This window comes from Danio rerio, chromosome 16, assembly GCF_049306965.1.
Source record: "Danio rerio strain Tuebingen ecotype United States chromosome 16, GRCz12tu, whole genome shotgun sequence".
Classification (NCBI taxonomy): domain Eukaryota; kingdom Metazoa; phylum Chordata; class Actinopteri; order Cypriniformes; family Danionidae; genus Danio; species Danio rerio.
The window spans coordinates 40,087,401-40,100,359 of record NC_133191.1 but is presented as its reverse complement, the minus strand read 5'-3'; the positions used below and the strand labels follow the sequence as shown (position 1 = coordinate 40,100,359).

At 35.7% G+C, this 12,959-nt stretch overlaps 2 protein-coding genes across 10 annotated transcripts in view; both read right to left on the bottom strand.

Annotated features, from left to right (window-relative positions):
* Positions 1-12,959, bottom strand: part of LOC141378275 (uncharacterized) — a 100,610-nt gene that overhangs the window by 2,215 nt on the left and 85,436 nt on the right. The window contains exons 1-3 of one of the 7 annotated variants that reach the window (XM_073926414.1): positions 4,201-4,410; positions 486-641; positions 10-153 (exon numbers count right to left, since the gene is read on the bottom strand). The exons of the other annotated variants lie outside the window; for them this stretch is intronic. Coding sequence (XP_073782515.1) covers positions 10-153; positions 486-641; positions 4,201-4,285 — 385 coding nt within the window. The 5' untranslated portion in view covers positions 4,286-4,410. Of the gene's footprint in view, positions 1-9; positions 154-485; positions 642-4,200; positions 4,411-12,959 lie in introns of those variants that run through there. 7 annotated transcript variants of the gene reach the window in all.
* Positions 4,205-12,959, bottom strand: part of LOC141378277 (uncharacterized) — a 39,988-nt gene continuing 31,233 nt past the window's right edge. Inside the window, exons 9-11 of one of the 3 annotated variants that reach the window (XM_073926433.1) lie at positions 4,786-4,957; positions 4,357-4,474; positions 4,205-4,287 (exon numbers count right to left, since the gene is read on the bottom strand). The gene's annotated coding sequence lies outside the window, so the exon portion shown is untranslated. Of the gene's footprint in view, positions 4,288-4,356; positions 4,475-4,785; positions 4,958-12,959 lie in introns of those variants that run through there. The other 2 variants (XM_073926435.1, XM_073926434.1) reach the window with 2 other exon arrangements.

Genomic DNA, 12,959 nt, shown 5'->3' with positions numbered 1-12,959 from the left:
TGGACTGACCTGAGCTGGACGCCTCTGTGTCGGCGTCCACTCTTGTGTTCTCCAGCTCAGCAACTTTGATGCGTTTGCGCAGTGCATAAGGTTTACCTTCACCTAAAACACTGTGAAAATCATCATCCGCTTTCCGCTTCACTCCTCTTCCTCCTAATGTGGATGACAACACAATGAACAATACACTCTTCAGAATATAAAGATTGAGAAAATCCCCTTTAAAGTGGCCGAATTAAGTTCAAATCAACATCTGAGTTCTGACATGTTTACAGTAGAAAGTGTTCAACTTGATTTTGGCCATAATAGATAAATCAATCACTTTGATCCAGACACTGTATTGTTGCCTAGTGGCCAAAATCTCCGCATGCTCACTGGATTTAGCAGCTAACTGAGTGAAACACTTTGCACCCTGCTTCATGTTTCAGAATCTTCAGTGGTGATAAATGTATGGTGCTGAAGCTGTACAAGTTTTGATGGAGACACACCTGAGCTGGTTTTCTCTTGATAGCTGCTCATCTCTGTGTCTCTTGTGTTCTCCAGCTCTGCAACTCTGATGCGTTTCCGCAGAGCGTATGGTTTGCCTTCACCTAAAATACTGTGAAAATCATCATCCGCTTTCCTCTTCACTCCTCTTCCTCCTACTGTGGATTAAAACACAACGAACAATAAACTCTAAATCTCAATCTTGATTTTTATTGTCAATATTTCATAAAAAAATCCTAACATTGAGAAAAAATCACCTTTTAAATAGTCAAATTAAGTTCTTAGCGGTGCAGATTATAAATATCAAACACTCAGATTTACAGCAGCAAGTTTGTAAATAATTTCATGCTTCTGTCATATTTCAGGCCCGTAGCCAGAGTGTGGGGGGAGGGGATAGAACAGAATTTGTCCTATACATAACCTCATTTGTCCTATTTTGGCTGCTACACCATCATAAATTGTGAAAATAACCTGTTGAAAAAAGCCGAATCATCTGTTGACGTCACATCAGTGTGACTTCAGCTAATCAGTATGCAAACTCATATTTTTCATGAGTCAAACATCCTCATCCAGCAAGACAACATACAATATGACAAAAGTGAAGTCATCTTTCACTACAAGTAGCCCAACGTTTATTCTGAATCTTGGACCTTATTCTTGAAGAAGAAAAAAAACACTATGAAGGTTTTGAAGCCAAAAGCGGCCCATGTTCAAGGTAATATTAATACTAATTGGGCTATTTTTGTTATCCATAAACCTTCAAAAAGTGAAGCTCTGCATTATTAATATTATTATGTTTTAGAAGGACAAATTCTGACTGAGGAAAGTTCAATGTGCTTGCCAGTTTATTTTCTCAATAAATGACAAATTTTTTTCATTTAAAACTTTAACTCTTTTTTTAAAATTATATATGATATCCTCTTAAGGGCCAAGATGTTTTTTACATGCATTTTTTTATTTCTCTTTGCTATTTGGGCTTATTGGAACCTAATTAGAATAAAAATCTAAGTATCATCTTTTGATATGATGTACTTTTAGAGAAACATGGTGTCCATATATGTGGACTCGTGGTCTGAATTTACATAAAACTCTTTCCTGAATGTTTTTGAATGCATATATAACATAGCAACATGACTACCAGAGAGTAAAAACAAAATTTTTCCCCCATTTCTGAAAGTTCAGAATAGGGTTTGGGACATTTCATATGCTGAAAACAGTTGCAGGATGACACTGTATGTCTGTAACAAAATATAAAACATTCAAAGTATTTTAAATAGCCACTTCTCCCTTTAAGTAATCGTTACAGAACTCCTATTAGTAAACCAAATCAGTTTAAACTTTCATTCATCCCCTCAGCTGTAACGTTTTTGAATTTAGGGTAGAATTTTGTATTGTATTATGTGCTTTGAGTATTATGTGTGACATGCGTGTATGCTGCAACCAAATCGCCTTCGGGAAATGTATAAAGACTACTTGACTGACTGATGATGATGGACATTCAGACAGCAGTAACGTCACCCCTCAACTGCAAAACGTTTCTCTACAGACAGTGATAACCCAGATGAGAAATTCTACAACAGAAATCAACTAAAGCTAATGAGTCCCTGTCATCTGAGTCGCTTTGCTGATCTTTAAACTCCCGCTTTAATCAGCTATGGTTTTCTTTCTGTCCAATGACAGTGCGCGTTTCATACAAGCGAAAGAGGGTTTAGCTCAACTTGAAGTGAAAGTTGATTTTGGTGCTTGACTGGTTGCAATTTGTTGATTGAATGAACAGCAGGCAGCCAAAGAAAAGAAAAGAAAAGCAAGTGGCAAATAGAGAGAAAAGCATGTCAAACATACTTGACCGTTGTGATGGTACGAGCCATTCTATAGCAGTTCCCCTGCTATTAAAAGGTCAGGGCACTATAAATAAAGACATTTTGCACCACACTGCTAATACGATTTTTGCCATACGCTTATTTCACGCAGTCACCATTTTGAAGAACCAAAGCGAGGCTGCAGTGGGAAGAAACCCAGAAGTATAAGACCAGAACTGTAAACATTGCATTGACAACACAAACCTCAAGCTGTTGCTGATATTTCAAAATGCAGAAATAGTGTGTAAACATCATCATTCAGTGAGTTTAATGTAACCCATTAAAAGCAGATTAGGCATCAAACAACATCACAGTTTCTTTAAGAGTAACACACTCAAGAACTCCTAGACTTCAGTTCATGGCAGCAGGTAAACACTGTGGGGGCTTGCCTGCTTCAGCCTATGTAACACGGTGAGTTGACAGGTGGGCAAATCGAAGCTGGTTTTTAATAAAACAAATATAATCTGCATATAATAAATAATATTGGTAAAGATATTTGCGTATTGCTGCACATCCTGTGTGTATTAAGCAATGTTTAAGCAATACGCACAACTGACTCGCTCTGCGCTGAACTTTAGACCTCCTCTCAGCTGGTCTATTGAACAGTTTAGTTCCTCAAAATAGCAACGTGCCAACAATGCGCCTCAGCACACCTCCTTTTTTAGAGCAGTACGCAAATGTATTTGCTATTTAAACAGCGTGCTGCAAAACGTCAAAATGTCCAGCTGAAACTAGCAAACAACAGTTGCATCACACCTTAAACCGGGTGTATGACAGGGCCCAGACACACGAACACTGAAGCGTGAAGCAGCCACGAAGATCATTCGAGTCATCAAGTGGATCCCTCATCTGTGTTTGCACTCAGTAAACAGCGGTGGGTGAACTGATGACCTTCACGGCCAGTCATTTCTGTTTTATTAACTCGAGTTTGATAAATGGCATCTAAAATGTGTTTGGGAAAGGTTAGCTAACTAGTGCCATTTTCCTTAACTTAGCTGAAAATGAGCTCTGACATCCCTTTTTATTTTCACTGTTCATTCAGAACGGACCTTTGGGTCACTCAGAAGGCAGTGAAATGATAAATTTGTGTCACGTTCTCTTCCCTGATAAGATATACAGCCAAGTGCACAACGTTCCTAGTAACTCCAAGCAATACTTCTGGATTTCTTCCCATTTTCTTCCTATTCGATTTCACTTTTAAAAATGGCGGTCGCGTCAAATCACTCTACTCTTGCAGATTTTGAGATTAGGGAGCAATAAGAAAATTGTGTCTGAAACACTGCCTGAGTGATCCTACAGCTATGTTTTTGGGGGCTGATGCTCCTGGTAGGGTTTGCCATGGCAAAAACGTTTTAGGTGACAGGTCAGGCTACAGGTATGTGCCAAAAAAATTGGAATAATTTGTTTTAAAAAGTTTAACTTATGTGTTATTAGTTCACAACACACAAAATGAAGTATTTCAATCCTTTGTTTCAATTTAAATGATTATGGATAAACATGAAAAAACTCAAATCCAGTATTTCACAAAATTAGCATATTTCATTTGACCAATAAAAAGGATCTTAAACACACGCTGGCCTTCTGAAAAATGTGTTAATGTACTGTATTATGTCCTCAATATGGAGGCGATCGGCCTTCAACAAGGTTGAGGTACTATTGTAGCCCAAGTTGCTTTGATATCGGCCTTCAGCTCGTCTGCATTTCGGGGTCTGTTCCCTCACCTTCTTCTGTCATGTTCAAGGTCCCGAAAGGTAAATAAGAATATCTGTAAATTAGTGCATGTGACATCAACAGTTCAACAGTAATACATTTGATTCACAACCTGTAATCAAAACTGCACACCTGAAGTAATTCTGACCTACGCTGTTAATGCTGTAGAGGGGACTCTTTCCTCTTTTGTCTGCACCACAGATGAACAATCGGTCTTCGATCTCTGCTAACATTACTGCACAACAGAAATGACGTTGTAATTAAAGAAATCTGATCTGAAATTCCTCTTCGAAATTATTATGACCTGTTAGCTACTGTCTTTGCGTAGGGCACCAGAGTCTGTGCCTGCTTCCCCAAAGAAAGTAACCTTTAGTCTCGATTTAGGGGAAGCTTTCTTTTGACGTTGCCACTGCTGCATGCCTCTGTGTAGTTAACACAATATATTAGTGCAAACAGTTTTAATAAAGTTCAAGCAGTTTTCAGTCAATTAATTTTACGTATTTGTGAGGCTTACAGCTGCTTAAAGGTTTAGTTCACCCAAAAATTGAAATTCTGTCATTAATTATCTACAAATGAAGATATTTTGCATTTAATCCAAGAGCTTTCTAATCCTCCCATAGATAAATCGTTGAATAAAGTTATTTTTGTTTAGCTTCATATAATTATAATTGAACAACTTAAGTCACATGAACTTATTTTGACTATTGTGGCGAGTCAGAGGAAAAACACATACACAAAGCGTTGGTGTTACAAACAGGTCTCCGGAGGGTGATTTATTTATATAGTGAAGTACGTGAAATGAGATGAATATGGTGCTCTTCAGTGGATAGGTGCTCTGGTGCTCCAGGGAGAATGTGAGTTTGAGTGAGAGTTCTGGTGAAGGATCGGTCAACTGCTGGAGTCCGCTAGAGAGGAGAGACAGAGAGACACAGACATTAGCACAGGGAGTCATTAGCTGCGTTTCCACTATCGCGCCTAAAGCGAGCCAGTCAAGGCCAGTCGCGTTTCCACTGTCATTTCCGGGGCCTAATCGGGCCAAAGCAAACCTAATCGGGCTTTCTTGGGGCCAGCGGCCGGCCTTATTAGGCCCGCCAAATACCTTGGGCCAGGCCCAGTTTGGCTAATCGGGAGGACCGGGAGAATTCCCGGTGGGCCGGTCCGTTTTTTGGCCGCGAGGGCCGGTGTCCCTAGCTCCAGAATCTGTTGCTCTCAGCAGTCACACTTTTTAAATTAATTTATTTACTTACTTGACTACAGTCTTCTTATTCATTATTTTACCGCAGCTCTGCTCTGCCTACAGGTTAATGATGATATTACTGATGAGTCAGTCCTTCATATACAACAGTTGTGGTCCAGTGGTTAGCACGTTAGATTACGACGCTGCCGATCCGGGTTTGATTCTTGTCTGAGTATGTTTTTTTTTTTTTTTAATTATAGTTTTATTGTTAAGACATATAATACTGTTAGGGTTTTTGAACATTTAAAGTTCTAAAGCAGCTGTTTTCTCAAAAAAAAAAAAATTTTTTTTAAAAAAGACGTGATAGTGTAATTAGAAACTGAATTGGAAATGACCTTATTTTAATATAGTCAGTCGTGAACTGCGGTGGGCCGGTCTAAGGCTTAAAACTCCAGGGCTGAAAAAGAGTCCCACTCCGGCCCTGCCTTGGGCCAAGGAGGGCCCGCTGGGGCTTCGGGCGGAGTGAAAGGAGAGGCGGGCAGTTTTCTGGTTGCACATGAGCACATGCGCCAAACAAATAAAGAAATAAGGGAAAGAAAACATCTAGCCTTATAGTCTGGGATCTTTTTGCGTATGATCACCCTTATGTTTCCCTTTTAAAATGTAAGGCTGCTGCATAAAATAATAAAGTAGTTTAAATTTATAGTGACGTTCTTTGCTGCGTCCCCCTTTATGTTTCAATAACGCATAATAATCTTTACACCATATTAAAGACACAGCAGACAGTAAAGGTTTTCCAGAGTTTTTGTCAAGGGTAAAATGTTTGTTTGTGCGCGTTTAAATGCCTGTATGTGTGTGTGAGACCGGGCAAGAGCGCTCCTTCACAGCTCTGTTATGCCGCGAGCGGCTTTTTTCTGTATTTATTTTGGAGATAATACACAATATAAATACAACAGAAAGACATAAAACTTAACAAATTACATGCCCACTTTCATAGACTTTAAACAATATAGTGTCATATCTAGATAAAATAGCCTAAGCTATATTGAAATATAATTTAAAGAATTACAAATATCGGATATATATATATATATATATATATATATATATATATATATATATATATATAAATCGCATTAAATAAATAAACCAATATAAAATAAACAAAAGCTAGCTATATGTAGGTAGCCTATATACAATACATAAATCAAACCGTTTTAAAGCCACTTATATCCTAACTTTCATTTTACAAAGACCTGTCTGAAAAAAAAGATTTTCGATATTTTCTAAAAACAATTAACACCGGAGAAGGTTTGAAATATTATTTATAAAGTATTTGGTTGCGATGATATTAATCAAATCGCGCAAACAGAGCATTATTTGGGTGAGTGAAAGCAGAATCTTTCCTACCTTTTTTTCTGTCACTCAGTCCTGCGCAGCGCTCGCTGCTTTAAACGCATCGGGGGAAAGTCCAAACACAAAATGTGTTCTTTATCCTCAAACAACTGTTTATGTTTTTATATGATGTGGTTAAATTTATAAATGAAACTTTAAATGAAGAGCTTTAGTGAATAGCTGCCGAGCGCAACAAATATGGCTATATTTTATTAGGCTACTCGCTCTTGTGCCGGAAACACTTAACACGATGTCTATCAAAACGAGGATGTTATAAAATACATGCCATATCGAGTTATAAACGAGAATTTCTGTGGCTTTATATTATGGATGTGTGCGCTCTCTGTGTTGGGTCCCTCCGTTAGTGGCGAGAGCACTCGATGCACAATGCCAACAGTCGGTCGGCGACTAAAATGTAATGAATGGAAATACACAGGTCTGTGCGTATAGACATTTCATGTAATGCTGTACAGTAACGTGTCATTTGTTTGTTTCGGTTGTCTTCATTTTAATGGTTTCGTTTCAGGATGATTCTATGGTGTGCTTTATCTGCCTGTCCTGATTCCCACTGAAGTGGGCGGGTTGTGTGACGTTTGATTCGGGGACGTTCTGTGGGCGGTGTTTGCGTGACGCGCTATGAGTGAAGAAGATTTTATTCTCTCTGTATGAAGTATTTTCTAAGTGTAAAGCAGTTAATTTTCTCTTCACAAAATGTATGTAGTGTTTGCAGCAAACATGCCAGCCTGTGTTAAAAATACAGTGATATGTCTGTGTAAGATGAGTATGCCTGCACAGGAGCAACACTAGGAGAAGGCTGAGTGACTGATTGTGTAGAATAACTGAATATGTAAAGCACTGATTATTTATGTTAAATACTTGTATGAAGCTATATGTGTCAGAAGTTAGAATGAGTAACATATTATCAAGTTATTATCCTATCATGACAATGTATGTAAACACTTAGTTCCTTTGCATAAGTTGCATCTATAATTTGCTGACATAGACCTGTAACATCTCTGTTGACATGAGCTAGTGGGCTGAGAGCCAAGAATAGCAGGACCCCTTAGACTAGAAAACCTATTCAAAAATGGTCAAAAGTTAAAAAGAGACACATAGGGGTGTGTCAAAAACATAAATAAAGGAGAAGGAGCAGGAGAGACTTTGGAAGGTGTCCAGGAGAGACTTCAGAATGCTCTGGGGTCTGCTCTGCTCTTTCTCGGCTTTATTATGGAGAATAAAGTCTATTTTCTGATATTCAAAACCTCTGGTCTGATAATTTGTAATTGATGAGAAGTCAATATTTACGACAAATGGCGCCCGCACGTGCGGCTGGAAAGAGATAGACGGGTGACACTGGACATGCTGAGGCTTGGAGGAAAAACACAAATATGTGGCCACGATAAAAAACGGTAAGCAATTTTCGCTAATACGTTTGTGTTTTTTCTACCAAGGACCTGCTTGTAACGGTAAAAAGTCACTTGAACTGTTTCTCCAGCTATAAAGAACTACAAGTAAAACTAAAAAAGTAAAAGTAAAGATATAAAAGGAAAACAATGGGGTTTTGAATACCAGAAGAAAATAACAATTTGCATGCAAATGATCTGTGTTTTCCTAAGAGGGCCTTGACGGATAGGATAAACGTTAACTAGTAACTGTTACTCATGTTTGGGAAATTTTTTAATGATGAAGATTATGCCTAGAGCATTTTTAAGTTTTAAAAGGAAGTTCTTAAAGTGTGGTGACAGTTAAGAGATTAAAGCAGATTAATAAAGTAGAGAGAAGCGCGCAAAGACCTCGGAGTACCCGTTCTGTTTTAATAATAATAAATATTATTATTCAGGAGGCTGGGGGAAAAAAGGCAAGAATCCTGTGAAATGCTATTTTTACTGAAGAACAGTAAAGACGGGAGCAGAAGTAACAGGTCACTCAAGAGGAGTGTAGTGGAGAATTCTGTGGTTATAGCTCTAAGGTTAGAGGCTGCTCGGACAGGTCACTCAAGAGGAGTGAGGTGTATTTATGTAATTGTAAGTATTTGTGTATTTGTCTATGTTGCTGGGGTGCTTAGAAGCTATCACCTTTGATCTAGAGAGACTAGAATAGAGGTGAGGTTCAGGTTACACAGTGTAAGAGATGAGGTTAGGACGAGTGAGAAGTATGATTGTGTTTAGAAGTATGTTTGCAATAAGAGTGAGTTTAAAAGAATTATCGTTTTATATTATAATATAAAAGAAGGATTGCATATGTTGTGTGATTTTATGAACAATAAGATAGAGAGTGATGCAGTTGAGGGAAGATATTGTGATACAGAGGAGGTTTAAGCCTCATAAAATTAATTGAGATCATATTGCATTTGAAAGACACAGACTAAAAACAAGAATATACGAGTTAAACATTTTTCTGAATAATCTCTGTGTGTTTGAAGTGTTTTTAAGTATGAACTATAGGCAGAGAGGGGACTGAAATTCCTGACATGTCGACAGTCTGGAAGAAGGTCTGCTTCAGGAGTGGTAAGAATCTGTCTATTTTAAGAACAAAAGTTTCACAGGACAGATAGAAGCTAAAGAGTAAAGATATATTATAAGGTATTAAATAAATAGAAATATAAAGTAATGAATAAGATAAATGAAATAAGAAAATATACATGATAGAATAAGATTTAATAAATAAAAAGTGTTAATAAAAATGCAACTAGAAGCTATACTAATAAATATTAAGAAATAAAAAATTGAAGCATGGAAATAACTACATATGGAGATTAATAGTTATATTGATCAGGAAAAAAATTAAGTTATATTGATAAAAAAAAAGATATGTTAATAATTTGAGTAAATAAAGAATTAGAAGAAAAAACTTTAATGAATATTGATTAATTGAAGAGTTAATGATCAAATGTTTAAGGAAAATAAGCTTAAAAAAATGAATTAGGAAAATCTAAGAGACAAAAATGCTAATTTTTGAAAAGGAAAAGAAGCATAGGAAAATGGAGAAAAAAGAAGTCCAAACATTGTTTAATAGAATTAAAAGAGAAGATGTTTAAAAATATATATTATAAAGTAATATAAGATAAAAATTAGAAAAAACAGCAACATTTTGAAGAAAACAAGATTTGGCTTTAAAAGATAAAATTATGTTTAAGTGCAATAAAAAATTGTTGTGGAGTAAGTTGACTGTTGTCATCTGTTTTAAAGTCAGCTACAGGCTGTCATCTGAGCCAACAGCTATTTGTAGTAAAAGCAGTGAGTCAGATGTAAAGCATAGACACTGAGGAGAAATGAAAGAACATAATAGTGAGTTCAAAAATTATATAGTTAATATTTTATGTACTTAAAAGGTAATTGAGAATTAAAAATTGCATTTCAGATAGGAAAAATGCTTAAAGTAAACAAACATGGGGAGTTAAAATAGTACTATGAACTTGAAGCTATTGCAGTAAGGATTTTGAACAGGTATATTAGACATTAGGCCACCATATAGTACTGTTGAATTAAAACAGGTATGGAAATGTTAGAGAAATTAAAATAGTGTAAGATGTAATGTAACTAGTGAGGAAACACTAGAATAAGATTAGGAAAAATAAGTGAAGCACAATCTGAAGCCAAAGAAATTAATTATAAGAACATTTAACAAATAGAAAATTAAGCATATTTACATTTGATAAAAATGATTGAGAATGAAAAATAATTAGAGAAAATAAGTTGTTAAACTACAAAAGGAGTCTTTATTTGATGAATGAAAAAAATGGAAAAAAAAAAAATATATATATATATTTTATTAAGTCATGAGCTAAATTCTATATATATAAATTAAGAGGACATAGGGATGAACTTTGGGGGACTGTAGTCTTGTACCTACCAGACATCTCTGAGTACACTGGCAAATGGAAAGGTGTTTGAAAAACACAATGAGCAAAATGGCTGTTGACACTTGTGACATGCTACAGCAGTGATGCAGGCACTGCATACTCAGGTTTTACTGAGGACTGAAAAAGCTACATTTTAAGATGAAACTTTAAATGTGTATTGTTAAATAATATATTATGATGAATGTTAAATAATTTAGGTTTAAGTTTCAATTGGTTTAATCATAAAGTTCCTTAAACATAGAATGATAAATTACAATGCAGCAGACTAACTAAAGAAAAAGAAAAAGCTTTTGATAAGGCAATAATATCTAAGCATAATATTATTGTGAATGACCTAAATCAAGATTGGATATTGAAAACTGGAAAAATTCAAATCTAGAAAAATTATTTATAGTTAAAGAGAAGATTGAAACAACAATTTTAATGAATTCATAGGACATGATAAGGTCAAAAAGTAACAGTTCTAAATTACTATAAGAAAAATTGAAAGAGAAAAGTGTTTAAGAAAAAGATATTGTTTCACATGAAAACATATGTGAAAAATATATTGAAAAAAAATATTAAGGAATAATAGTTAAAACAGAGCAAAGAGAAATTTACAAAACATACAGTAAGTTTTAGTCAGCTGATAAAAAAGTGCATCAAAATTGTATGAACAACTAGTTTAATGAGAATGCCTTAAGAAATAAATGTTAGCCAAAAGACAGTACCATAAATTAGGACGAAAAAGGAATTAATATATAGCTCTGAAAATTGATTAGTAAAAGAAAGAAGTGTCAAATTCCAACTAAATGATTGTCATTACAGGACTGAGATGCAGATAAAATCAGCCAGCATAGTCAGGGTTAAAATTAAATCAGATGTGGATTTGCCCATAAAGAAAACCACTAAATGCAGAAATAGGTATTAAACACTATTGAAAAGTTTGTGTAAAAATAGGAGCACTAATAGAAACATCTAGATAATGTAATATGCAATCTGTCCTAGACATTTCTATTTAAATTTAAAGTAGTAATAAATTATAAGTAACTAATAATATTTAATTGAAGTTAATTTGATAGTTAAAATAAATGGTTAATCAAGACAGATAAAAGAGGCTTAATGTTTAGGTTATGATTTAAGAAAATCAATAAGAAAAGATTTTCCAGCTGAAGTTAATATTGTATGTAAAGATATGTTCTTTTGGATGATAAATATTTCAAGTGGTTTGGTTTCTATTGAGTTTATTTTAGGTAACTACCAGAGGAGGGTAGAAACTTGTTTGTACTTGTGTAGCTTGGTGAATAGCATATACTGTATACACCAGAATGCATAAAGGGTTATAATAAGGGAGAAGATCATAGTATGGACACTGTCACAATATGTGGATGATTGAATTATCTACAGCTTCACAGAGCTCTAGTTCAATTAAAAGACTTGAGTGGAGACCATTGCTCCAAACAGTGAGATGATGACTGTTTTTGGTGTTGACTAGATAGAGAATTATTCTGTAAACAAGCACTGTTAAGAAACTATGATGAGTAGATGATTGGAGTAATACTAGAAGCAAATTATGAAGCAGGAACAGTTATTACATCTGTGACAAGAGAAGTCTTTCCTAAATTTTGAAATGCCTTCAGAAATAAGTTCATAATGGGTTTGCATTCATGAAGTTAATGAATGATCAATAAATAAAAACATCTAAAGAAGTATGAAAAATTATGAATAAAGCAAAAGAGAGAATAATTGTATTATGCTCAATTACCAGAAATGGCTGAAAGAGATGAAGATGATCCATCAAGACCAACGCTCAATGAAATATTTGAAAATAATAAACTTAATGGGATTAATGTGTTTACAAGTGCATTGGTGAGTGATGGCATGGAAACTGACAGAAACAAGCATCTAACACCGCATCGCATGAACTGCTATTGGGTCGACCCTTGAAAGAAACCTTGCAAGAAACCGCATGACCCTTGCAAGAAACCACATGAAACTTTGCATAAAACCTGGCATATAATCTCACATATAACCATGCACATAACCTCTTGGAATGGTTTGCAAAGATGTCTAATATAGTAGGGACTTTTATGAAGAAACAAATAATTGCCATGTGCAAAGCGATATCTGTGCAGGAAACCAGAAAGGAGCCATGTGAGAGAGCAGAGATATAAGGTCCAATTGGTCCAGCTGATCGAGTCTATCTGTGGATGCTCTGGAGAGCTCAGGAGGAAAGGACCATATCTGGATGAGGGCAAATCCAACAGCTGCCAAAGGGGATGCCATTGATGAGTTACCAATGCCTCAAAGGAGCGAAAGGGAACAACTCCAGCAAAGGAAAGCTGACTGGAAACAGAGGAGCCTGAATATTCCAAAGCTCTTAACTACTAAGTGCCACGTGTGGAAGCAAGAGTTTATCAGAGCAAAGAAAAGAGTGATTCTAATAATGTGCCTGAATACCACATACAGAAGTGCCACAAATCAAGGGATGATG